At 48.8% G+C, this 26,446-nt stretch overlaps 9 protein-coding genes across 9 annotated transcripts; 4 read left to right on the top strand and 5 right to left on the bottom strand.

The window, feature by feature from the left end:
• Window positions 1–205: 205 nt before the first annotated feature.
• On the bottom strand, window positions 206–2,355 carry BU24DRAFT_372161 (cytochrome P450). Its single transcript, XM_033524496.1, has 3 exons — window positions 1,766–2,355; window positions 1,259–1,648; window positions 206–1,178 (listed from the first exon to the last, which is right to left on the bottom strand). The coding sequence occupies exons 1-3, from the start codon at window positions 2,056–2,058 to the stop codon at window positions 353–355; spliced, it is 1,509 nt and encodes a 502-aa protein (XP_033381439.1). The 5' UTR covers window positions 2,059–2,355; the 3' UTR covers window positions 206–352.
• Window positions 2,356–3,379: 1,024 nt separating this feature from the next.
• BU24DRAFT_482831 (uncharacterized protein) lies at window positions 3,380–5,443 on the top strand (the record flags this gene model as incomplete). The annotated part of the gene is made up of 2 exons (XM_033533263.1): window positions 3,380–3,637; window positions 3,749–5,443. The coding sequence occupies 2 exons, from the start codon at window positions 3,380–3,382 to the stop codon at window positions 5,234–5,236; spliced, it is 1,746 nt and encodes a 581-aa protein (XP_033381438.1). The 3' UTR covers window positions 5,237–5,443.
• Window positions 5,389–5,992, bottom strand: BU24DRAFT_229860 (uncharacterized protein). The gene is made up of 3 exons (XM_033522159.1): window positions 5,933–5,992; window positions 5,740–5,870; window positions 5,389–5,687 (listed from the first exon to the last, which is right to left on the bottom strand). The coding sequence occupies exons 1-3, from the start codon at window positions 5,938–5,940 to the stop codon at window positions 5,542–5,544; spliced, it is 285 nt and encodes a 94-aa protein (XP_033381437.1). The 5' UTR covers window positions 5,941–5,992; the 3' UTR covers window positions 5,389–5,541.
• A 122-nt stretch (window positions 5,993–6,114) lies between these two features.
• On the top strand, window positions 6,115–9,478 carry BU24DRAFT_424082 (uncharacterized protein). The gene is made up of 7 exons (XM_033528416.1): window positions 6,115–6,720; window positions 6,874–7,039; window positions 7,092–7,222; window positions 7,271–7,474; window positions 7,526–7,880; window positions 8,008–8,947; window positions 8,995–9,478. The coding sequence occupies exons 1-7, from the start codon at window positions 6,407–6,409 to the stop codon at window positions 9,120–9,122; spliced, it is 2,238 nt and encodes a 745-aa protein (XP_033381436.1). The 5' UTR covers window positions 6,115–6,406; the 3' UTR covers window positions 9,123–9,478.
• BU24DRAFT_424081 (alpha/beta-hydrolase) lies at window positions 9,369–12,362 on the bottom strand. The gene has a single exon (XM_033528415.1). It carries the CDS (start codon window positions 11,967–11,969, stop codon window positions 9,633–9,635), a length of 2,337 nt encoding a protein of 778 aa, XP_033381435.1. The 5' UTR covers window positions 11,970–12,362; the 3' UTR covers window positions 9,369–9,632.
• An 810-nt stretch (window positions 12,363–13,172) lies between these two features.
• On the top strand, window positions 13,173–17,714 carry BU24DRAFT_229780 (AAA-domain-containing protein). The gene is made up of 3 exons (XM_033522158.1): window positions 13,173–13,420; window positions 13,482–16,983; window positions 17,036–17,714. Exons 1-3 carry the CDS (start codon window positions 13,261–13,263, stop codon window positions 17,643–17,645), a joined length of 4,272 nt encoding a protein of 1,423 aa, XP_033381434.1. The 5' UTR covers window positions 13,173–13,260; the 3' UTR covers window positions 17,646–17,714.
• A 491-nt stretch (window positions 17,715–18,205) lies between these two features.
• On the top strand, window positions 18,206–18,763 carry BU24DRAFT_482817 (uncharacterized protein; the record flags this gene model as incomplete). Its single annotated transcript, XM_033533262.1, has 2 exons — window positions 18,206–18,367; window positions 18,444–18,763. The coding sequence occupies exons 1-2, from the start codon at window positions 18,220–18,222 to the stop codon at window positions 18,761–18,763; spliced, it is 468 nt and encodes a 155-aa protein (XP_033381433.1). The 5' UTR covers window positions 18,206–18,219.
• Window positions 18,764–19,758: 995 nt separating this feature from the next.
• BU24DRAFT_372151 (copper-transporting P-type ATPase) lies at window positions 19,759–23,619 on the bottom strand. Its single transcript, XM_033524495.1, has 2 exons — window positions 23,560–23,619; window positions 19,759–23,504 (listed from the first exon to the last, which is right to left on the bottom strand). The coding sequence occupies exon 2, from the start codon at window positions 23,203–23,205 to the stop codon at window positions 19,846–19,848; it is 3,360 nt and encodes a 1,119-aa protein (XP_033381432.1). The 5' UTR covers window positions 23,206–23,504; window positions 23,560–23,619; the 3' UTR covers window positions 19,759–19,845.
• A 400-nt stretch (window positions 23,620–24,019) lies between these two features.
• On the bottom strand, window positions 24,020–25,616 carry BU24DRAFT_424077 (uncharacterized protein). The gene is made up of 3 exons (XM_033528414.1): window positions 25,541–25,616; window positions 25,357–25,431; window positions 24,020–25,302 (listed from the first exon to the last, which is right to left on the bottom strand). Exons 1-3 carry the CDS (start codon window positions 25,596–25,598, stop codon window positions 24,470–24,472), a joined length of 966 nt encoding a protein of 321 aa, XP_033381431.1. The 5' UTR covers window positions 25,599–25,616; the 3' UTR covers window positions 24,020–24,469.
• Window positions 25,617–26,446: the final 830 nt, after the last annotated feature.

Raw genomic sequence — 26,446 nt, 5'->3', positions numbered from 1 at the left:
GGTTGATTGAGGAGGTTGATTGAGGTTGATTGAGGAGGTTGATTGAGGTTGATTGAGGAGGTAGTTGATTGATACTTGCTGATGGAAATCGATTCGATAATAGTTGATTATAACCAAACACTTCTAATCCCTATTACATGTAGAAATGAATCGAGTAACTACTATCACAGGCACAGCACGATTAACATTGATCATTACTATAGGTGTATTGTAGGTAGTTAGGCAGGTAGATAAATACGTATGCGCAAGCTCCTTTGAAGGCCGTTTACGACTTATGGACTATTTTCAGGATTCTCGATTTGGCAACAAAATAATGATACAAGTCGCTCTATTGATACCAGTGGCGAGGAATTCAATCTTTCCTTAGCCTCATGCCCACCTCAAGGCCAAGCGGCTTCCTCAAGAAACCTTCCCTAGTCTCCATCTCTCCTTGCCGTAACTCAAATTCATATCTCCTGAATACAGTGGAAACAATGAGTGCCAACTCCATCTCAGCCACGTTCCGGCCCACGCACGCTCTTGGGCCGTAGCTGAATGGAATGAAAGCTCCCTTTTGCTGTTCGGTCAACTTCTCCCAGCGTTCCGGTCGGAATGTGTCGGCATCCTCGCCCCAGATCTCTTTGGAGTGGTGGATCGTGTAGGCGGGTACGGACAAAACGACACCTTGTGGGAAGTGGTGGCCATTGAGCGTAATACCGGGGCCTGGTGGGATGACGCGGGGCAGGCCGAGCGAGGAGGTCGAGTGGATACGCATCGTCTCCTTGATGACAGCATCGAGATACGGGAGATCCCTGACGCTCGCGAAGTTTGGCACCACATCCTTCTCAGGAATGGCCTCATCCAATTCTCTTTGAAGTTTTCGGACCACCTCCGGATGCTGGAGGCAGTGATATAACAGCGCACAGGAGGTGTTGGAGGTAGTGTCGCTTCCGGCAATGAGCTGTGTCAGCGCTTCCGCTGTGAGTTCCTCACGACCTAGCTTTTGGCCACGCTCGTCGCGGCCTTCCATCAGTCGGGCGAGCAGATCGACACGGTCGGTATCCGGTTTCTGGAGACGGGCATTGACGCGGGCAACTGCAATTCCGGCAAGGTTCTCGACAGCCTTGATGCCGTTGGAGAAGAATGGGTCGGGCAGGTATTTTGCATAGGGCTTGAGTTGAGGGAGGCAGCCGAGCGTTCTGCATTGTAGCTGTTAGTACTGACTATGAGACCGCGAAGCTGGCCATGAGACAGACACAACCAACTGAAATTGACCTACCCAGATACCTCGCCACGTCTATTTAGAACCTCAATGGCAGGCGCGAAGGTTGGCTCACTATCGGGTGTAGCTCGAACCTCTGCAAAGTCCCGTCCCTCTTTCAGCATGCCGAACGGAGCACCGAAGGCTAGATCGCCGATGACGTCGAAGGCGAGATAGTTGAACCAGTTCAGGGCATCCATTTGATAGAAACCGCCATTCTTGGTAGCGGCTCGCAGGTCCCATTGCTTGCGCAGCTCCTCGAGGTTGTGGTGCATGTATTGCTCAAATTGGCCAACGGATTTGGCACTGAACGTGTGGGACACGGTCTTGCGCTTGCGAGTGTGCTCATGGCGATCACGAGTGTTGAAGAGGCCGCGACGAATCGATACGAATGCGTCATAGTACTCGCTGTTGAGATAGGTTCACGTTAGGACTCGCGATAATTCTTCGTTTGTTTGGGGGATGGAGAAGAGAGCAAGGTGACGCGTCGAAGGTGTAATTCAAAGCAGGCATAGTGGTACCTACCTCTTCAAAAATCCATTGCCATGGCCATAGATATGTGGGATGGCATCTGCATCCGCAATGGACACATGGTTGGGTTGGATCCTAACCAATGTGCCGTACTTCTTGTGGGCGGCATCGACGGAGAGATACCTCACACCCTTCCGGCACTGCCACAACAACCAAAGGTTTGTGAATGCTGCGGGGAAGGGAGCAGGAATGCTTCGGATTGACCAATTGCGAATGTAAGGGAGAATATAGTATAGGACTGGGAGGAGGAGGAGAACGTAAGGAGAAAGCAAACTGGAGAGGATCATGATGTAGTGATTTCCTTTTAAAAACTATTCTTTCGGGGATAGTTAGAAGAAAAAAGGCACCCCCAAAACAAAGACCTGTAGCAGATATCTGTGGTAGAGAAGGCAAGGGCCAATTCGAGCAGCGTCGTCTCTTATACCAATAAAGGGATCGGATGCTTAAGTGCTTGGTCTGGGGATAAGTCGGACTCCAGCTACCCTCATCCGAAGACAGGTAAGTAGATGGAGACTAGAAGAAGCGATTAGATATCTGGAGGAGCATCTACTCGCAAGTCTACGAGGAGAAGGTATGGAGTTGCTGGTCCAATTAGAGAGGAGATAAAACCACTCCAAGCCGATATATTCTGCCGGGAGAGCACGTGCCATTCATCCAACCATGCGACCCCGCAATCCGTGTGCACGTCCCAACTCTTACGCCAACGCCCGCACCAGGCCAGGTTACTCCGACCCCACAGCCAAAACCATTCATGCCAATTCTACAAGTCTGCATTTATTTACTACGAGTACGATGTACGAGTACCTAGGTACGAGGGTATTGCATCATCATTGTGATCGTTATTATGTACACTTACGTGGTGCGAGTACTTACGAGTAATCATATCTTCTCCTTTCCTGAATTGAATCAACGTTACAAGTTTCCCACGGATGATAACACTCCTACTGTTGGTATTGGGAGAGAAAAGGGTGTCAGACGGCCCATCCTCACTGTAGTTACAAGTAACTATTATCATTACCCAGTATGAGCATCAATGATACCCACAATCGATATCCCGAGAATACCTTCCGCGACTCAAGCTTTATTTCAACACCAACACCTGAGTACGTCTTCTTAGTATTAGTCTCCCTAGCGGCGGAGATTTTCCGGACCCGACAGTCCTTCGTCGGGACGGGTGCACCGTACTTGTACATCAGCATCGGCTCTGTCACGTGGACAACAGAACATCAAGAGCTCCCTCCACCAATTCTACCTAATCTAGGTAATCAAGCACTTTTCTGTGTTTGAGTCGTCACAAGTTTACGCCAATTAGATAGCTTCAATGCAATAGTGTACTCGCCCTGCGTCTGTGTTCTGCGTAGTACATCTGGTATTACCCTCTGGTTCATCTCGAATCTCCTCAAAATACTAGCAACCTCGGCTCGATACCGCAATACCTACGCCTCCTAACATTAATGTATAATCTTTCCCGTCAGCTTCTATATAGTAAATCGAACGACAACCCATCATTTCTCTCGCCATGAGGGTTTCTTGAGATTTCTCTTCGTGTTCTTCTTTGGCATAGTCACCTGGCATACTCTACCTAGGTACATACCCTTCACGCCCAAAATGGAGCAACCCAACGTTACAGGAGCATATATCATTGCCAAGACATTGAAAGATCTTCAAGTGTCTGTCATCTTCGGAGTTGTCGGCGTTCCCATCACGGACATTGCTGAGCAGGCTATCGACCTTGGCATTCGCTTCATTGGATTTCGTAATGAGCAGGCTGCTAGTTATGCGGCTACAGCGTATGGTTATCTCACAGGGAGACCCGGCGTGTGCCTGGTAGTGGGCGGACCAGGCATTCTACACGCAATAGCTGGTGTAAGTCAGCATGCCACGACGTTGGGAATGGTTTCGCTTTGCGCGAATGACCGTTCGATCGCCTCCTAGCACCGCACCAAAAATGTCAAGCAAGGCTGAGCACATGCACAGGTCGGTAACGCTTCCGAGAATAACTTCCCCTTGCTCTTGCTGGGCGGCTCTGCTGAAACTCATCTCATATCCCGGGGCGCATTCCAGGAGCTGGACTCTATAAGTCTACTTACGCCCCATAGTAAATCCGCTCTGCGGCCCTCGAGCGCTTCGTACGTGCCTAACACCATCGCCGAAGCGTATCGCCGTTGCTGGTATGGGCGTCCCGGGGTGGGCTTCGTCGATCTCCCTGCAAATGTCATAATGGAACCGCTGGAGTCGATTGACGATATTGACGGAACACTAGAGGTGACGAAACCGCCCTCAGGGGCGGCTCAGGAAGTACAGCTACAGAAGATCGTAGGTTTGATACAGACTGCGAAAGCACCACTTGTTTTAATCGGAAAAGGAGCTGCGTATGCGCGTGCAGAGGAAGTGATTCGAACATTGATCGAAAGAACAAAACTACCATTTTTGCCCAGTCCGATGGGTAAGGGGGTCGTCCCGGATTCACATCCTCAGAATGTTGCTTCAGCCCGTTCTATGGCCCTAAAGATGGCAGATGTAGTACTGATACTAGGCGCGCGACTCAATTGGATCTTCCATTACGGAGCACCACCAAAATGGAATCCTAAGGTACGATTTCTCCAAGTTGACATTTCACCAGAGGAGATTGGTCGCAATGCCGCAAACGCGGGTGAAGCCATCCTGGGTGATGTCAGAATTGTGGTGGCCCAGCTGATTCGGCAATTCGCTGGCTGGCAGTACAAGTCCACGAGTTCGGACTTCATGGCCAAGATAACGGAATCAAAAGCAAGAAACGAAGCTGCTGCTGCTCGAGCGGCCTCAAACCCATCTGCTCCGCTCACCTACTCGCAAGCATTTGAATTAATCAGGACAACGTTGCACTCAATATCTCCTCCCCAGGCGGGTGGCATAGTATACATAGCAGAGGGCAGCAACACCATGGATTTCGCAAGGTCCGTTTTCCCGGTAGAGTTTCCTAGATTGCGTTTAGATGCAGGATCATATGCAACAATGGGGGTCGGCCTGGGATATGCTATTGCAGCTCATGAAGCATATAATTCCGTCCATCCTCAAGCCTCTTCAGGTCCGTATGGCCGGAAGAAGATAATTGCCATTGAAGGAGATAGTGCGTTTGGCTTCAGCGCTATGGAGATTGAGACCATGGCACGCCTTTCCATGGACGTGCTGATTATTGTCATCAATAATAGCGGTATATACTTCAGTGGCTCCAGGTCGGCTGACGATTGGAGTTACCGTCGCGACAAAAGCGCAAAAGGCGAAGCGGGGTTGAGAAGCCATGCCTTGAGCTGGGAAGTAAAGTATGATCAGCTGGCGGAAGCAGTTGGTGGGATGGGTTTTTTCGTGCGCACTCCTGAGGAGCTTCACAGAGCCGTCATTGCCGGCTTTCACGCCAAAGTACCCGTGGTTGTGAATGTGATAATCAAGAGTTCGGAAGTAGAGAAGCCTGTAGGTTCTCCATGACTCGACATATCTTGTGCCGTCGCTAACAGTGCGATCAGAATTTTGGCTGGCAGATAACTCCGGTAGTAAGGAACGAATCCTCGCGTCTCTAAAGTCGAGATAGAAAGAGTCCCAAGGGTTTTAGACATTCCCGCAGGATATACATTCACCATTGAATCACGACCACATCACATGGTAGAAATTTCATTCGTGTTGCAGTGCGTGATAGTCATGCGAAACAAATGAATCTTCAGTATACTCCTCCCAATGCAGGTTAATGATTGTACAAATTGTTACAGGCCCATGACGCCCCCATGTCGCTCCGGTTAAGACTCCTGATGCTTGCGAGCATCCGATGCCTGTCGAGCCCTTTCCACGACGCTCTGTGCGTCGGTGCGATGTATGGGTTTATCGGGGACAATAACGTCGTCGAATTCATCTTGCGAGATGACGTGAATAGTGTAGGCATCAACTAGATGTTAGTAAATGTTATCGAAAACGATGGTAGTTTCTCCATTGCGTACAGATGCCTATGGCAGTGGCGAATATGGCGGTACCAGTGATGGTGTTTTTAATCAGATATGGTGCTCGCGCTCGTAGCAGAGCAGGCGAGGCTCTCATCTGCGCATCGTAGTACGTCGATTGAAACGGGCGACTGTCATTGATCAGGAAACTCGAAACAGAGATAAGTGATTTGAACAGTCTGAATCCACTCACTATACCATGTTGTCGGTGCAAGAGCGCAAAATGTTGATATGGTATCGATGGCCAGAAATCATCTGAGGTGAAGGCGGGCAACAATGAATAAATGTGGAGAAAGCCCGCACGGACTTCAACCTGTCTTGGCGAGTTAGCCTTCCCATGTACACACTCATTGAACATGGAGGCTCTGGTAGCAGCTTCACCAAACCACCTACCTTACCTACCTACCCGTCCCCATAGCCACCTGGAAACGCCTACAAAGATACCGACTTAATCTGCTCATTTTAGGTCCTCCCCTCCATTGTGCGCAAGCATATATTGAGTGATTGTTTGTTGATGGCGGATGGTCTTGGTCGAACAGCCAACCGGGCTTCATCGCGCATACGAGCCTCACTATACGCGGCGCGTGCCAACAGTCAACACTTGTATCTGAATTGATACACTCGTCCAGTCTACCTCCTGCGGACCTCCACGACTGCCATCACCACCATGAATCTATCCCAACTAGAGTCCGCGCGCGCGCTAGCTCTTGGAGAAGGAAAATACTACAATACCATCCTCCCTGGCGTGCTTCCTATAATAACCTCCGCTGTCACAAATTCCGATCTTGAAATTCAACGATGGGGTGCCGATTTCCTAGCAGAGGCCTTCGCAGCCCCTACTTGGTCATCGCACGACAAGGAAAGCGTCAGCCTGTCTGTACTCCCCATCCTGAAGGACCTGCTAGAGGTGAAGGATACGGGAGTGATTAAGAGCTCAATCCAGGCATCAGCGAGCATATATCCACTGGTCTATCGGCATATGTAAGTCTAGAGTTCCCTCGAGTATACTGCTGCAGAATTGTCATCAAGGACATCTCTGGTACCAAGAAGAATTAGCCCCGTTGCTTTTATCTTGCCGTATCGCAATACAGGGAAGTGTGTTGAATTTAGTCTCACTCTTGGATCTGTGCATAGTATATTCCATCCCAACGATACGCAGCATTGGCAGATCATGCTCGCAGTGAAGTCCAACATTCTGCGTCGAATGGATTCAGCGCCTCCCGGCGTACGCATCTGTTGCGTCAAATTCGTCCAACAGATCATTCTTGCTCAGACACCAGGAATGGTCGCGGACCCCAGAGTAAATAATCTTCCGACCATGAAATACTAACGGATCACTAACTCTGCGATAGCGCCCTGAACAGAATGATATATCTCTTGCTCTTGTCCCACGCGATCATGCACTCATCCCGTACGCAAACCTAGAGGCTGAAGCGTCCGGACTTCTAGACAGACTTCTAGACATTATACACGGCGATCACAGGTTAGCTAGATCGTTAATCGACACAACAATGTATCTAATGAAGGACAGTGATGCTCTACTTGTTACTGCGACCCTCAATAGTTTGGGGATGCTTATACAACGTCGCCCTGTTGTTGCGAACAAAGTTTTGGCCAGTGTCCTCAACTTCAACCCCCTCAAACTTGCGAATTCACCGATGACGCCGAGGAATAAAGTCGTAATGCGATCAATGGAGCGGACAACGCGCGCTTTGCTAATAAACGTGATCAAAAGGCAAAAAACACCTCCTTTCTGTTATCGGAAACTGGGCTAATGTTGGAACAGAAACCCAGAGGGTGCTTTCAATGGCCGAATACAACAGTATCTAGAGCGAATGCATCGAATGCGCCTCGATGTTTTTGATGAGGCCAATCGCAAGAGACCTGCTCCAGCTGAGCCAACAGATGGATTGGATCCGGCCAAGAGGCAACGGGTGGGCGCAAATGCTTCCATCACGCCAGCCTCGATACCTCGTCTGCCGCCCGGTCCCGTCAGTTACCGCCAGCTATACACAATAGATGCAGACAGCAACACAGCAAATTTTGATGTACAAGCCTTCAAGGATCCAGAACAGTTGTTGAAAATTGTGCTTCTTGTCCTTCGATCAATTGACGAAACGAAGTTGGGTAATGCCATCAATGTACGTATAGCCTCATCCGCTGTGCTCACTGCGATCAGTGTGCATGGTCTGAAATACTGGAGACTTTCCGTAGCTTGGCACACCTTCCTGTTTGTTGTTTGTCTTGTGCTGACCAGCCTTCTTCCAGATTGTCCGTTCACGCTATCTCGATCTTAGCAAAGACTCCATTCGTACCGCACTGCCTGTCCAGCCAACCTACCCAGTATCGGTCGATGATGAGGAGGAATACGAGCCTGATTTCGAACCTGATTTCGAACCTGAAGATGCGGAACAGCTCACCAATCGTTTGGATGGTGCCCCTCCAGAAAATATTGTTAGAGATCGTGTCCCGGAAGCATCACTGGCGCCCTACAGGCTCCCCGAAGCGCCACCCCTTACTAGAGAAGAAGCATACAATTATGGCGACATGACGGTACGGCGATTATTGGGACTCATATCCGCTACCGAAGAAGTAGCTTCCAAGGCGAAGGGGACGAAGAACGGCTTCAATCGCCTTGCAGCGAATACTTACGACCGCGACGCTTGGGTCACAATTCTATCTCGTCTTGCCACACGAGCACGGGGTGGTCTTTTGGATGCAAATCAACTTATCAAATCCGAATATCATGATGCGAAAAAGGGGCGTCAATCGCTCAGTGATACAATTCGAGAAGCCATTTACACTTACATCATGTATGATTGGCGGAAACGCATCGATGTTGCTGTCAACTGGTTGACTGAGGAATGGTATAACGATCGCATTCAGGCCGACGCTACGCGGCTCGATGCCAGGGAATCAGTTAACGGCACTACGGTCGACGAGTTGAACCCCAACAGCCACTATAAACGGTGCGTTTTGCGGGTACTGGATGGCATAGTCCCTTTTGTTGAGGGGAGTGATAAAGGCCTTTTACGACTTATGTCAGAGATTCCGGAGCTGGACAAAGAAATACTACAGCGAATGAAGAAGATGGCAGAAGATCCCGAACGCATTGATCTTTCAATCATGGTCCTGCAGTACATCTACATGTTCAAACCGCCAGCGAGAAAAATATGCATACAGGTCCTGGAGGAGATGTGGTATACCAGTAAGCTTTTTCACTCGACTAAAGATACATTAGCTGACTGGTCACAGATGATCGAGCCAAGCCAAAGGCGAAGAAACTACTTGTGAAATGGAAACCCGAAGTATTGGAAACTAGGGACGACGTCAAAATGGAACATACTAGCTCGAATGGAAATATGGAAGCACAGTCAGTGTGAATTGACTATCGGCCGGGCGTTGGCATCGATAGCTGTGTTCTGCCAGGTGCAGAATGCCATGCCGTATTTGTTATTGCATTGTGTAGATTTAGCTCATTAGGTTCATGGGTGCTCACAGAAGCTTGAGTTTCTAGCTTGCGGTCACTAACCCAATACATTTGGTACTCGTAGTATTCAATAAGAATACATGTACAAAGGGCTGCAACCCTCTGTACTCTGCGAACGGGGGAAGCTGGGCAAACCCCCCATTAAACGCATAATCAATTCCTATCGACTCATGCCACTTCCAACACGAATGTCTAAAAGGCAGATCATTCCGACACGGAGAATCCCATCAAGTTCTTTCTCACTTGTGAGATAATTAAAGACATACTCTAAAGATTTTTCTACCGTGGATAGCTGATAGGCATTCTGAACCCCTACTTGCGGCATAAAGAACGGTGGAACAATTGGGAAAACTTTAACACTCGTGGAACCGTTTCACCTGACCGCGAATTTCCTAACCTAACATCACAACCGCATCTTTTCCCCCTTCGCCACCTCTGCCTCGAGATCGCGATGCCCCTCTCCGCCTCCACCAGAAACCTGCTGTGCGCCCTTACTACTCCACTCACCAGCTGTCGTATCGACTTCTCTAGTGCCTTGTTCTCTCTCTTCCGTTCGCTTGTAAAAGTCTACAATATCTTGGCAACCCCGCGGTATTTTGCAAACGCGTCGTGCTGATTCGGGCGCAGTCCTCCATATGACTTCTCGTATCTCCTTTCCCACTTTTTCTATAGCATCCATCGCCCAAATGACATCTAAATGTTCATAACCTTCAATAACTTTTGAATGCACAACATCAACATGTGGTTCGCGGTTGCGTTCAAAGCGGCGAAGGAGCCTACGACCATCAACCAGATCGTCGGCACCGCAAACCCACAGCGCAAAGGGAGGGGTCCCGGGCCCATACCACGCAAAGCGTGAGCGATCTTTTTTATGATGGTGGAAGTCAGCACGTTGTCTGTCAGATGGTGATTGTGGCGTGCTAGTGGAGTTGGCCTCGCCATCGCTACCAGATTCGTCGCTCGAATAGTCGAGTCGCTGGTCATCCTGTTCATCTTCTCGGTCCTCTATCGTGTTCTCTTCCCGAGTGGCAAGGATACATTTGTGATTTGCAAAGCATTCTCTTCCAAGCCACCAACGCATGGATTCCGCAGAAACATACACAGGGGCGAACTGAAACATTCGATCTCGCAAATCCTGCTCCCATCGGTCATCTGTCCAGTTGAACAAGAACGAGAAGACACGATATCCCATCGCTCCGTACAGTCGGGAAGGCAGGAGCGAATGCATGGTCATCATAAAGGGAATAAAAGCATGGATGCCGAAAATTGCTCTAAACATCGCGGGACTGATTATCCTCATGAATTTAAAGTATATCTTCCCGATCAATGGGCCTGCATATGCCGCTGGAGCCAAAGCGCAAAAGACACTAATCTTCTCTCCAATCTCGGGACGTTGCTCTTTAGCCAATGCAACTAGAGTTTGTGTTGTACCTTGGCTATGTGCGATGAGGCCAATTTTATGAAATCCAGTCTCTGATATAACGCGTGAGATTAGGGCTGGGAGGTCCATGACCCCCATTTGACGAATATTCCAAGCCCACATCCGAGGGTCGCTATACTTTAGCATGCTATGCTTTGGATGAAAGCCGCAGCGATTGCTTCCGAGCCACACATCATACCCAGATTTGGCCAGGAAGAAAGCGAGGCTGTCATCATCGTTTGTGCAGAAAGCACCCGCTGACTGAAGCAAGCCGTGAATCATGAGAACAGGATATCTTTTCTCGCCTGACTGGTCATCCGCTGCAGGTACATGGCACGCATGATCTTGAAAGTTGTCTGGGCCATGGGGCATGCGTTGGGATGGATTCGTCCTCTGGTACCTCTTTGGGTTGTAGAGATGCCAGAGCTCAATGATAAAACCATCTTCCGTCTGCACTTCGAAGATTTCGCAATCAAGCCCTACACGACGAGCATAATACCGGACATCGCAGGTAACCGGGTCGGGTCCTCCTTCTAGAGGAGCGAAGTCGTCGAGTCCTTTTACGTCTGAGTCGCATTCAACATCGTCGCCAAAGCCAACATTTGTACCCGAAGCCCACGCCTTGTCAGCTATCCGCCTAGCCTTACGTCGTGTTTTCTCCTCTTTGAAGAACGGCCTGCGTGAATTAGGGTCACGTAATGTGATCCGAAACCAGACATGTTTAGCTGCAAGCGGGATGCTGGTAAATGCGGCGCCAAGAATGATGACGACTAAGAAGAGAAAAGATAATACTGCTGATGAGACACGAAAAGTCCAGCAATGTATTCGTCTGAGCGGGGTTGGAGGTCCATACAAAGGCATGGGGGGAAACAGCGGATTCGTCCTTGAGGGAGGTTTGGCATCTCGAAGTGGAGCATCGATCCCATCGTCTTCCTTGGTGACATGTTCACCGGAATGTGCTGCCCCATGTTTGGTTCCATCTCTTGACTCACGCGTGGTGGCCTTAATTTCTTTGCGCTGGGAAGGGTCACGTTTGTCGACTACGTCTCTAAGCTTGTTGAGCTTGATTGCCTCTTCGACGGGCACTGCAGGCAGTCGGCCCCCATCCATGGTCTGAATGACGGGATCTTGGGGCGTGACAAAGTTTGCCTCGACGGCTTGCGTTGACCCTGTGGTCTCATCTTCTTGACCTGGCACATATTGACCAAGGCGCTCGGATTGATGGGAGAAATCAATGGCAGCTTTTGTTTTCGACTTGGTTTTCTCTCCAGCATCACCGACCTTCTCCATGAGCGCATGAACTGCTTCAGCACTGGGCATTGCTTGAACTCAACGGAAGCCGTTCGTTAGGTACTTCAGTAAAGGGAGAGCTCTCTGTGCTGAAATGATAGTGGATGGGGCGGCTGAGGTGCAAGATCATAACGACGATGTGGAAAAAGAAGGGGGAAAAGATACCGTGCGCTGTGCCTTGGTAAATTCATGAGACTTGGGCATTTACCACATACATCAAGTACTTCAAAGAACGTGATAGCGATCCTATGCGTGGCTGAAAGATCAGCACAACAACGAGTACACATGATAGCAGTATCGACAGGGCCGCAACGTACGAGTAATGACATCAGAGGCATTCGCTAACACCATGAATCCACCTCGTACCATTGGCCCTGCTCAACAATTTTTTGGCACTCTATGTACCCAAGCGGGTAAAGTAAGCATAAACGCGCTGTGAGCGCTTATAGTACGAGTATGTATCTGATTACTTAGCCAATGTGCCAACTTATCTATCCTTCCCATTAATTTTGCCGCTTTGCCTTTGCCCTACCCTGCCATGTCCCTGTCTCGATTGCCGCACCTCGGGGCGACGATCAATCGACCACCCACCCACGCCACTCAACTTTGTCATGATGGTAATTGTAGAAATCTAGAAATAATGAAAATGCATTCTCGAACTACGACATGGGGCCTGGCCTTGAGTGATGGTGAAGAGATATGACCCTAGTATCTATCTATGCAGGGCATCTTCCGTGCAACCAGTTCTAAGTACAAATACTCTCCACCTATCAATGTATCCATTCATCTTGTACTCGTAGTTTAGCTTTCCTACCCCATAGCAAAGAGAAGATGACAAGGGAAGCCCAAATGGCACGGCATAAATCCCCCATGCATGCATTTATACGGAAGATGTCCGGAGTACGGTTCATACATGCTGTACTATGGTGAATTATTGTATCATCGAGGAAATGTAGATAACTTATTCCCCTGTCCAGAGTTATTACTCTGGATGTTCAATCAACTTTGCCGTACCTACGAGTCAGGTACGTACCGTGGCGTGGTACCTTACCCGTCAATCATCATGGCCATTTGCCGAGGTTCGGACGCTTGGCAATTAGTTCCGCTCAGCAACCGCATTGGATTCATCATGTATTATTGTTGACTTGGACACTTGCTGTACTTTGCTTTGTTACTACCTATCCACTTACCTAGGTATACACTGCTGCTTGTCACATGAATAACTCGCCTTAGCAACGCGTCGTAGAGCCGCATTCTTCCTACCTTGTTCATATTTCCTCTCTGCTTTGGCTACACTTCTCCCTCCAGTCCTTTCACACCTATGTCTGACACTCTAAATGAAATCACCCACTCGCGCAAGAGGCACCGCGGGAGGAGAAGAGTAGATCGCTCTGCCATTTCGGCGCACCTACTACTTGACGATCGCATCAAGGATGGTGTGGGCACCTTGTCAGAAGACCTTATCCAGAATCTATTCCCAGGTCGGTCATGTCTTTCCACATGCTTGCTTTGCTTTGCTTGCGCCTCTAACAAACCGTCTAGATGCCGGCAGTATTGGTATTAATCAACAGACCATCTATCACGTCGCAATAACCCCATGGCTCCCGAGCTGTTCCGTTGCACCTACAAGCGCTTCGTGGACCATCCTACCCGCTCGAGCTCCTGATAGAGCTGATGGCTCTACAAATCGACCGCACTCTTCTCTCCGAATCTCACCTTCGATGCAAGGCCTGCAATCTTTCATTCACATACTTCAAACCGTTGCACCGACCAAGACCCCCCGACGAGATACCCCAATCGAAATTCGTATCTTTAGTGTCGTACCCATCGGGCTAGACACCGTCTTTGTCACGCTTGACACTGAAGAATTGCGAAAGTTAGACGAGGTTCATGCGAAGTTCGGTGGTGGTTTCGATGGTAGTCGGCTCAATGGCATAAACAAGATCTCCAGAGATCGGTTACTGAAGACCAATGGCAATTCCAGAGATACGCATACAGCTGAGCAAACTAACAAAGACATTGTATGGAGCAAGGCCGTACGAGACGCTCTCAAATCGCCGTTCATAGTCCATACGGGCGACATGTTACATCTCCCCTTACCGGCCCACCCAATCACACACGTACCCCCTCCGCCAGCGAGGATAACAGCATGTGAGCCAGTCGCACAAGGCCTACTGTTGCCTACTACTAGAATTGTGATCCTCCAATCACATCGCGGCATCAAGCCGATTCGGATTCTCCCATCTTCGAGACAGCCATCCATATCGAGTGGCTACGGCGAGGAGGAAGGTGAGGACACATCCAACGAGCAATTCTATTCTGCCGCCGAGGAACGGGGCTCCTCACAAAACAACACGCCTCCCGACGGAGAGTCGACCGATAATTTAGACTCCGACATGTCGGGCTCAGATGCAGGGGATCTTTCGGACGATTCGGAGGACATAATCTCTCTGAACGCTCCATTACTGCCGCCTCAATCATCTGGCGTACTGTCAGCGTTCAGTTCCGCAACACCTCGTCCTGGTAATTTCCTTACCAACGGCATAGCTACACCAGGTTCAGTGTTCTCAAGTTTCACAGCCACGACGACACGCGGAGGCGCTCCGTCCAAGGGCCGCGTTTTCAAAGCCCAAGGATTGCTTCAGGCCATCGACAATGAGATGTTGTATCCCAAGCCAGCACGTGAGGATGATAGTGAAACCCGAGTGTTTGTGGATACCAATACTCTTGTCAAAGTTGGGTGCTTCTCGGGTGACTGGGTGAGGATCGAAGTTGCACCGGAACCATCCCAGAACCCTCTCTGGGCCCTCGGTGCGTTTGGCGGAGTGAATGAGGACCAGCCAGAGTGGCGCCCAGCCAAACTTTTCGGGCTGCCAGAGAGCATGATTAAAAAGGTGCCGCGATATCCTGTTGTCAAGAACGCCGATTTCGAACGCCGACCGAGCTTTTCCGGCTTTGCAGCCAGCAATATAGCCTCTCAAGCGTATCTATCACCAATCACTCTAGCAAATCTGGGAAATCCTTCACATCTTCGCATTACTCCTTTAGCCCCTCCAGCCCCAACACACTTACCAAGAAATGTCATCCACAAGCCTCGCCTCGCTAGTACTGCTTTACCGCCACTGGCAAAGGAGGTTACATTGCTAAAGCTTTCCACTCCGTTATCCTCAGATCGCGTGCTCCAACCGAGTCTGTTCGCTGCGCTGAAGGAATACTTTGAGCAGAAGCGACGAATTGTCAAGACAGGCGATTTAATTGGCATATCAATAGATGAAACCCTCGGCCGCGCGACTTTTCAGGCAACGACAACTGAGGACGACGTGGGAGGCGATGAGCTGCTCGCAGAGCCAAATCAGCTTGATGGTGAAATTGACAACCACTTGGCGTCGGGTTTCAGAAAGGCCCACAGAGTGTCATGGTTCAAAATTGGCAATGCAGTTGCATCGACCGTTGTTGATTCTGGTGAGATACGTGACTTGGATCCGTGGGGTGGTGTCGTGGTCGTAGACGCTACTAGCACAAAGATGGAGATGAATGGAAGTGAGCAAAGCCGTACTCCCGCATCATTGAGCAGTACTTGGCAATACTATCTTGGAGCAAAACGACCCCCAGTGGCTTTGAGCCCCAGGGCATCAATACTGGACGAGACTCCACGACCATACATATCTGCACTGCGTCGGAGGCTTCGAGAGCTCATTTCTGTAGCCACCAGCCCGCGGGCTATTCACCTTAGACTTCCGCCAATTGCCGTTCTTATTACTTCCACACAGCGCGGTATCGGCAAGTCCTCTGTGGCGGAGAAGGCTTGTGAAGATTTGGGGCTTCACGTCTTTCCGATTGACGCCTTCGACATCCTCACTGAGGGAGGTTCTGGAGGTGGTGATGTGAAAACTGAAGGCTTTTTGAAAGCTCGGGCCGAGCGTGCACTTTCATGTGGTGCAGAATTTACAGCTTTATTGATCAAACATATCGATGCTCTCGATGCAGATCGCATGAATGCAGCTTTGAAAGATATTCTAGCCGACTCCAGAGTCCTAATCGCGACGACTACCGAAGTGGATAAGGTCTCTGAAGGAGTAAGGGGAATCTTCACACATGAGATCGAGATGAATGCTCCCGACGAAGGCGAACGCGAAGGCATTCTGCGAAGCATTGTTGATGATGCGGGATTGCGACTATCTCCCGAGGTCGACCTTGCCAATGTCGCCGTCAAGACTGCGGCTCTGGTGGCAGGAGACCTTGTAGATGTGGTCGACCGGGCCGTGGTGGCAAAGTCAACCCGTCTTGAAGCACTCGCGACGTTAGCAACTCAGACGTTGAGTTCCGCAGAACCAGTGACCACCAAAGACATTGAGCTCGCAGGAGGCTCGTTCACCAACAGTCTCACCAAACCGGACTTCGATGCAGCCGTAGAGGCCGCTCGAAAGAATTTCGCCGATTCTATAGGAGCACCAAAGATCCCCAACGTCAGTTGGTCAGATGTTGGTGGGCTCACGCATGTAAAGGATGCTGTAATGGAAACCATACAGTTACCGCTGGCGCGTCCGGAGCTATTTGCAAAGGGGATGAAAAAGCGCAGCGGCATTCTGTTCTATGGCCCACCTGGTACCGGAAAGACACTGCTCGCGAAAGCCATCGCCACCGAATTTTCGCTCAACTTCTTCAGTGTCAAGGGTCCAGAATTGCTTAACATGTATATCGGTGAATCCGAGGCCAACGTTCGTCGCGTGTTCCAACGCGCGAGAGATGCCCGCCCATGTGCCGTGTTTTTTGATGAATTGGATTCCGTGGCACCCAAGCGTGGAAATCAAGGCGACAGCGGAGGTGTTATGGACCGAATTGTGAGTCAGCTCCTAGCCGAACTCGACGGCATGAGTGATGGTGGAGAAGGGGGCGGTGGTGTGTTTGTCATTGGAGCAACCAATCGACCAGATCTGTTGGATCAAGCCTTGCTGCGGCCCGGCAGATTTGACAAAATGCTCTATTTGGGAGTTTCGGATACGCACGACAAGCAGCAGACTATCCTTGAAGCCCTGACGAGAAAGTGAGTCTCGCATACCCCTTTGCGCACTAGGCAGAAGCTGACCATGAACTAGATTCACGATGCATCCCCAGCTGTCACTGAAGCGTGTGGCATCGAACCTTCCTTTTACTTACACTGGTGCAGACATGTATGCACTCTGCTCTGACGCCATGTTGAAAGCTATAACGCGACAGGCACGAGCAGTCGACCAAAAGGTGAAGGCGTACAATGCTACCAATGCCCAGCAGATCTCAACGGCATATTTCTTTGATCATCTGGCGACAGAGGAGGATACGGGAGTGTTAGTTACTGAAGAAGACTTCGTGGAGGCCAACAAAGAACTTGTTCCTAGTGTCAGTGCGGACGAGATTTCACATTATGAGCGAGTACGAAGAACGTTTGAAGGTGCGGGCAAGAAGGAAGATCAAAATGGCATTACCACGATGGCTCGTACACAGAGCTCTTTGCAAGTGGGCATGCAGGAGAATGGCGCTGGTGATGGGGATGACTACGTCATTCGCACGGATCATCTCGAATTAAATGGCAATGAGAATGGAAGTGGAAGTGGAAGCAAGGGGAAGGGTAAAGCAAGCGTCAACCATGACAAGGGCAAGAGCAGCATCGACATTGCGGAGGGTGGTTTTGGCAGTGCTACGCAGGACGATGAAGAACTCTACACCTGAAAGTTCCCGCCTTTCTAAGCCATGCAGAATGCCATGTCGAAGAGGAATGTGAAAGCTGTACACTTCAACACTCCCAATCGCGGGTCTCATTGTATATAGTATAGTGTAAATCATTGGAATGTTGCATTGCGGTGGAGCTAATCTACAATAATAATAGCAACAACAGCAACAACAACAACAACAACAATAACAATACTGCGCAAGACGGAGCACATACTCACCGTCTGAAGTTTGCACTTGCCATGACTTGTTGATGATGCACAGTCGCCGTCGCCTCCAGCAACCCGACAGTCGTGTTCCACGACATCTGACGAACTCCACCAAATATTTACCAGATTTCTCCAGTAGCGAATATTAATTCATCGTCTACCAAGGAGCAACATACATATGGGTAGGCAGACGTAAACCTCCGTCCCATAGTTACAGTGCCTTTTTGTTGGCGACTAGATTAACACCAACCCCTTCGACAAGCTGCTCTGTGGTATCACTTTGGGTCACACTTCGTACCCCAACGCTCACCGTCTAGCTAATCTGTTATTTTTTGACGTTCTTCATACCTACCATTACAATCGTAATGATCCACATAACGGCGATTGCAATTCTGGGAGCTTTCGTCTCAGACTCGATTTCCGCAACCGTCACATTGGAAGAAACGCCCTGCATTCAGCAGAAGACTCGTCTCGAAACATTGATAGTTAGAACAGACAAGCTCGAAGTTCGAAGTATGTAAACCTCACTCTCCGGATAACTTATCCCTCCGCCGAAATTTGAATGCAACTATTGACAATGCACCCATAGATCTTCCATCTCTGTGTGGACTGAAAATAATATCTGCCGCCGGAGCCAACATCCACACCATCTCATGCATCGCCTTCAAAGATGAAAAGGGCGAGGAAGTTGGATCCGCTCGCTTCACCTTTGATAGCCCAGCACTAATTGCAACGAATCCTGTGCAAGTTGGCTCCCTGAAATGTGACACCAACCGCTCTACGAGTTATGTTACACCGTCCACTCGACCCGCCCCGACCAGTCTTGCAAGGTACGCGAATGTAACAAAGGGCCCGGGCTCACAGCTGTATGCCACTGGTACAACAAACATCACCACAACTGCATTGTAATGCCGAACCACCTGGCATTGAGGAACGGGTCACCAATGTTGATTAGCAGAATCGATTAAGTACAGGCTATGTAAAGAGTAGCTCGGCCACGTTCATTGTGATGGCGAGGTTCTCTTTGCCAAACGATAAAACCAAAGTCTGCGGCGGGTACATGACTTTTCTTTCACTAGTGAGATCTGGACAGGAAATTACAGTGGAAAGGAGTCATTGTGGGTATTGGTCCAGAATTTGATATTCAAGCAAACCCAATGTCATCTTTGAGTAGACTCTGACCACTCTGTGCTTACCGCCTAAATGGGAAAAACATCGGGCACTATAGAGTACGGTGACAATAGCGATAACCGATGCTGCGCATTGTTCAAAGTTGTCTATCAAGTGTCTCTAAGAACAGTTTAGAATCATGACTAATTGCCCTGGTACTATTCTACAACGTATTCGGAATGAAAGTGAGCCAATGCGTTTTTCATCCTACGGACTCACGCAGTTTGCTGAATTTTCTAGAGTGAACTCAGAGCCTGCGAGAGACCTTAGAATAATACATGATCTTCTTATCCCGCGCCTATTTTCCACGCGCCAAAGGATTCACTTAACCATTGAGACTTAGGCATTAGGACTTAGCTATCAGGACTTAGCTACCGTACAGAAGTAAAATACCGTGACGGTGACGTTGAAAAGATTCCTATGTCCCAGCCATGTTCTAGGATTATCTACAATGTTGATCTCCGAGACTTGGGAAGAAGACATGCGACGCTAGGACCTGGCTTTATTCATATAGCTTTTACCAAGTACCAGAATTGGGAACTATAAAATAGTAGTCGAGTCACATACTACGACGAACTCTGGACATTCAGGTGCGCTCTTTCTAAAGCAATTGCTTTATCTGGTACAATAACCAAAAAAAATTATGCAGCTAGGCGATCAGTCAATAGTAACTGACTGGAAAGTCCAGCATGCTGTAACATATGTGTTCCAGGATGGAACAACACCGAAGGTATCTCATCATTGAATGTCTGATCTAAGAAAACAGTTACCACGTTATGCGGCAGCTAGAAGTCTAATCATGCACTTCCGATCCAGCTATCTCACGCCGCCCCTGCCTTTCTCGCTCTGAATCCTAACCCAGGAATATTTGAGCGCAAGGCCAAGCTGCTCAATACTACACTGACACTACTCAGAGCCATCGCAAGAGCCGCCCATACAGGATCTAGTCGTATATGTTTTTCGCCTGTAGCCCCCATACCGAGTCCGGCTTCCATTGCTACACCATTGTGGTGCATATTCATTCCCTGGGTAGTACCTGTGGTAATTGGATACAAAACACCAGCTGCAACGGGCATTGCAATGATGTTATAAATGCCGGCCCACATAAAATTCAGATATACGCGCCGAAGGACAACACGAGAAAGGTCGAGCAGAGTAAGAAGTGCACCAAGATTCGAATTGATGAGAACAAAAGAGGAGGATGAAATGGCGATGTCGGACCCAGACCCGATTGCGATGGAAACGTCTGCCGCGCTCAAGGCAACTGAATCGTTGATGCCATCTCCAACCATAGCTACAATCGCTCTTTTAGTCCTCTTACTATTGCCACTGACTTTGAGTCGGAATATATTTCTCAGCAATTTCGATCTTTTCGTGCTAGGGTGTGTTCTTTGGAGATGCCGGATCTTGTCGGCTTTCTGATCAGGCAGTACACCAGCAATGATGTTATCGGGGGGGATGCCGACCTGGATACCCACTGCACATGCAGTAACAACGTTATCACCTGACAGCATCCAAACATCGATACCTCGTGTCTGTAAGTCCCGAATCACTCCACAAACCTCGGGGCGAATGACGTCGGCAATGGCAAATGCGGCGATTAGGCTCCATGCTGCTGTCTCCCTCTCATTTTCCGAGCCGATGGTGTCAAAAGATTGCATGGCAACCAAAGCAACTGACTTGCCACTGCGTTTCCACCACTGGAGCCTATCCAATTCAGTGGAGGGTATAGCAACGTTGTAATCAGACATGTGCGCTTCGCTCCCAACAATGATTCCCCATTCGACCTCGTTGATCGTGAGAGCTCCTTTCAGACCCTTTCCAGGGATCTCTTCGACATCCTGGAAGTCCAGCTTAGGAGATTCATGGCAATCACAATACGACACAATTGCTCTGGCGATTGGGTGGCTGCTGTTCTGTTCTAGCCCACTGATCATGCCCAGGATCTGGTCTCGATTTCTCGTATCAATAAAGGTGCAGTCTGCTACCGCATGCTCGCAACCTAGGGTAAGTGTACCTGTCTTGTCAAACACGATGTGATCCAATCTACTAGCCTCTTGAAAAGCTTGTCCGCCCCCTTTCACGAGAATACCATGATTTGCAGCGAGTCCACCTCCGACAAACAAGGCCGTTGGGGCCGCCAGTCCAATGCCGCATGGACAGGCAATTACGAATACCGCTATGGCAAAACGAAGAGACCATAAAGCCCAGCTTTCTGAACCGCTATTCTTCCAGTCGCTAGGAATTATGCCGCTCGTTCCGAGGGAAACCCAAGTTACCCACGTTCCAATGGCTACCAATACTACCAATGGTACAAAATGACCTGTTATCGCATCGGCTATCCTCTCGACCGGTGCACGCTTAGTCTGGCCTTCCCGAACGGCATTGATAATTTGATCGAGCATGGACGTTCCCGAAATAGTTGTTAATCTGATCTCAACAGATTGCCCTTTGTTGATCGTGCCAGAGTAGACCATGTCGCCAGGTTCTTTAGGGACCAGGCGAGATTCGCCGGTCAAACTGGCCTCATCGAAGACGGCCATTCCATGGATGATCATTCCGTCAAATGGTGGCGATGCTCCATGCGGGACTCTAATAATGTCACCTGTCTCAAGAACATTTGTTGCAATTGTTTGATCGCTGCCACCTGGAATAACTAGAACAGCCTCAGTTGGCCGAAGTCTCCCAAGCGAAATAACTGCGTCACCGGTCTTGGCCTTGCTATGCGCTTCGAGATATCTTCCTATCAACAGAAACATTGTCAGAAAGACGACGGCGTCGAAGTAGGAGTCAGACATGCTCCCAGATGTTTTTTTAGCAGCGGCCAATGCTAGTTCGGCAACAGAAGCGAAATAAGCTATCGTAGTTCCCAACGATATCAGCATGTTCATGCTGCCGAACCTATAAAATCGGCGTAACATGTGAGTCCGGCTACTGGCCCGCCATAAGGTATATATTTCCTTTAGTGCTTTCCGGTGAAAAATATCCGCCGCGAAAAAATAAACCGGAGTCGCAAGGAAGAACAGAGCCCAAGAGAGCCTGGAAGCATTTCCTATCCACATAGGCTGCATAAAATATTTGCGAATGGGGTGTTGGGCGTCGATTAAGCTCATGAATACAATTCCCAGAGTAAAAGACGGAATCCCCACTATGATTGTGAGAAGCAGTCTAAGCAAGATGCGTTTTCGTTCGCGACTATGCATCTTCTGGGCCCTCTCCTCGATTGTTGGATGATGATATATGCTTGGTTGCAATGCTTGGTCTAGGGTCGTGATCCTGGTGAGAATATGCCGAGCAGTGAAAAAAGGTGGACTTGGTCTATATCGAAGCGTTATAATAGGTTGCTCTTTGGAAAATGGCGGATCTCGAACAACCTTCACTTTGAAGCCATGTTCGTGTTGTGTTGTGAGTGCTCTGACGATGCGTATTGGGCAGTGATGACAGGACATTCCGGCAACGGCAACACTTAGAAGTCGCTCATGGTGCCCCTGAGTCACTGTTTCATGTATGACCGTGTCGATGGTAGCATTATAGCCTGCTTGCTCGATAATATATTCGATCCTTCGTAGATTCTCTCTACCAGTGAAAGCGACATAGGCAGTGTTTGACAATACGTCGACGTCAACGCTTCTAATCCAGCTATTCTCATCGAGAGCCTGACCCAGATCGGCCACACTTGCACTGCCAGGCGTGGATGTCATCGTGAACACTGCTCTCCATTCATCGACAGCGCACATTTCGGATGTCTTTTCTGCTGTAGTTGGTAATTCAGTTATCGTGTCCAAGTAAGCGTCGAAACCGGCGTCTTCAATCTTTTCTATGATTTCATCAAGTCGAGATTTGTCTTCGAACACGACCGTCCCGCTGCTCGTCAGAAGGTTGACGTTCACGGATTTGATCCAGGATAGACTCCCAACAGCATGAGTGATGCAGCTAACACATGAGCTGCAGGTCATCCCCTCGATGGTAAAAGTAGCTTTCTGAAGCATTTGGCTACGACTGCTGTCAATGCCGAAGAAGCTTCCGTGAAGAGGGGCGGATGTTATGCTCGATTTCGTAGAACCATGTCCATTACCATCATTATTCTTTGTCGAATCTGGAAGTCCAGCTGCCATGGTGACTTCATTGACATTCATGCTGCATTTCTCGCAATATTTGTCGAGTCCAGATCTCTGTAACATTGTCGATGATTTATAGCTTAGGGTCTAAGAATGACAATTTGTCGTGTTTCTGCCTGCTTAAGGTAGCAACACCAACGCAGGTAAATGGCGGCGGTCTCGGGTGATCCGACACCAACAGTAGCCTAAGATGTCTCGTAGGGTTCTACTTGCCTTAAGAGGTGAAAACAAAGGTCCCGAGATCCCAGTAATGTCGCCCAATGAAGCGGATATGGTGAGGAGGGAGGTTATGGAATATAAGTCGACCAAACTTGGGAGGTGTTGAAACTTGTTGGTGCATACATGGGCATTCCCCACCCGTACTAACACTTGGAATCAGTAGAGACCAACTTGAATATGATAGTATCTGATCAGTACCTATGCGTGGGAATCTTCATCTTTATGATGTTTATTCGTCGGGCAACTTCTGGCTCATATCAGCGCAGGGGTCTCGTGCAATACTGTGGTATGATCGCAATATGAAGGCTTTTAAATCCCAGGGACTGGATATATGTGCTTGGACATAAGTGGTAATTGATATATTAGATCCGACGGAACTTCGGCTATGGCCAATCACGCAAATTGGGTAGCAACTTTACTACCCAGAGGGTAAAATTATGTGTCTAAGGCGAAGCTGTAGAGATTGCTTACGACTATAGACGTAGGACACGTATGGACCTAGGCTAAACTGTTGGTTTTATCTATAAACGATATGTTGCGCTGGCGTCGATTGCACGAGTAGCGCAAATCGCTAGAGCCGTTTCGTTTGCAAGGATACCTATTTATTCAATGATACATCTCGCACAAGGTGAATAAAACGAAGTACAGGGTTTACCGTGTGTTATTGGGCTTCGCCTCATGCATGTGTTGTTGCAATATCTATCATGATTTAGCAGTCGCATACATACTTGTCATAGTCTTGTGGTTATCTATCTTTCAAGGCCTCATTTCACCTCCACTGTTCATGAATTACTATACTAAGATCTAATGAAAAGTCATGATCAACCCCCTGTTTCGACGGAAGCATGGCCTGGAGCCTGGAGGGACTTGATATGAACACAGTCTACGGTGGGTATTGCAAAATCACCTAGCAGAGTGCAAGGCAGATGCCACAAGTCTCCCTACCTGAGTGATTTCAAGCGTATCAATGGGATCATACAAGGCAATAGAGAAATTAAAATTTCCACATGCCATAACAGCATTACATAAGTCAACTGCGGTATTGCCACGTAAGAAACGCCTTGGTATGCGTAGATGTCCATGGAATCCTACTCTGGATGTCAATCGGTCAATCAGTACCTTGCTCATCTTGCCATTGCTGAAATCGCCTGGCGGCCTCATTTGCCTCAAGCTCTGCCTTTAAGGTATCCAAATGCTTCTCAAGACTTGCGACCTTGGCTTCTTTTGCCTTGAGCTCCAGCCGCAAAACGTCACGACCTCTACGGTTGCCTTCAGCGATCTTTGCGTGTGTATTGAGTATTCTCATTAAGCTAGCTTCGGCATCTTTGTTCAGATGTACATTTTCCATCTTAATCCATTCGAGGACGTTTTGTGCAAGATCTTTTGACCCGCTTGAACCTTTGTTGCGAGATCGTGATGGCGTCCCTCGAAATGAGGAGGTGGGCGTGGGCTCCTGGGTAACACTCTCGAGCTCAGGAGAGCGGGAGCCAGGAGTAGAGAATGGATCGCGGAAAATACGAGGACCTGTTTGCGGAGTTGAAATAATGTGTGAAGTGGATGTGTGATCAAAGTCGAGGCGCCGTCGTGGAGTCGTGAAAAGGGTTGTCCTTGTGGCCTTTGTAGGTGTTTCCGCGGCTAGCAGTGTTTGGTCTAGGTCGTTGTAGACAGCGTTGTCTTCTCGGTCAAAATCAAACTCATCTCCATAACTGTTGGGTTCCTCAAAACTCTGCCTATGTCGTTTTCTACTTTGGTCGATATCAGCAGGACACGGAGGGTGTGGGCTTGTTTTTGATTCCTTCTTGATTGGAGAGTGGGCGGTGCTGCCAGGTTCTGTACGGGAGTTGTTTCGTAGCGCAGCTAGCTCTCGAGGCTGTGCATCTTCTTGCCACAAGAAAAAGTCGCATTTGGTCTGGTCACTTGGTCCCTTCTGACACGTATAAACTGGAGCAACGGTCAGAGTTGTGGGTATGTCAATGCAGGTGTTGTAGGCCTTACACCAGCGGCCCTTGTTCTCAGGCTTGCCTTTGTTAGATTGGAAGCGAACTGCGGGGAGACGTGGAATGCAATTGCCTAGAAGAAGAATTGAGTCAGTAGGCTGAACTATTGACTATCAAGGGAAGACTTTTTTTTAAAGAGAGCAAGAAGATGAGATAAGATGAGATGAGATGGGCGTATGTACATTGCCAAGCGCCGTTTTCGAATTGGCCTTTCGTCTTTGCGAATTGTTTCTTAGGCATTATTAAACGTTGGGATGATGTGGAGTCGGTAAACAAGGGACGAATTTGGTCATAAGTGTAGGTGTAATCGTACAAGTATTTGTTGCCTTGTAACTCGTGATTTCTGCGTTGATGACGTTGGGATGGTGGTGGTGGTGGGGCTAAGAGAAGCTATGGTAACGATAAGGAGAATGTACATACCTTAGGTACGTACCTTGGTAGCAGAGGGTAGGCACGTCGGGCTATACGCCTGCTAGTGTTTTTAGCAGATACAAGGTATAATATGTGCGTTTACAGCCTCTTATTTGCTACTTGGAGCTGATTAAGGTTAAAGTATACATGATACTAGCAGGCGTATGACCCGACGTGCCTACCCTCTGTACGTACTGTAAGTACGAAATGGTAAAGTAAAGTAAAGTAGGACGAGCAAAGTATGCGTTACATCAGCTCGTTAGTACATAGTACACAACGTATTTAACTATCCCTGTATTTTCTTTTTTTTTTCCATTCTACTCGTGACTTTACCTATGTATCTAGGGAGGTACCTCCTCTGTAGTTATGTATGTATCTAGTTTAAATGTCTGTCGAAAGTCTCTACTGGATATGCTCGGACTCCATCCGTACTGTTCGTACAAGGACGTAATGCAGTAGGTACTTGTACTGTGTACGGAGGAAGCTGTAATACCAGCACCATCCGGCATTCGGCATCCGGCTCACTAGCTCCCGCAGCGCAGCAGCTGAGAATAGATTCACGTACCTACAAGGACATATGACTCGTATGTACAACATTGACTACACAGTAAGAGGGTCTTCACGGAGTACTATCCAAGTAGCAGTACCCATTTGTACTTGTACTTGTAATAGCGTGA

The sequence above is a fragment of the Aaosphaeria arxii genome (genome assembly GCF_010015735.1).
Source record: "Aaosphaeria arxii CBS 175.79 unplaced genomic scaffold BU24scaffold_6, whole genome shotgun sequence".
NCBI classification, from domain to species: Eukaryota; Fungi; Ascomycota; class Dothideomycetes; order Pleosporales; genus Aaosphaeria; species Aaosphaeria arxii.
Note: the sequence above shows the minus strand (reverse complement) of the source record. Positions and strands in the feature narration are given on the sequence as shown.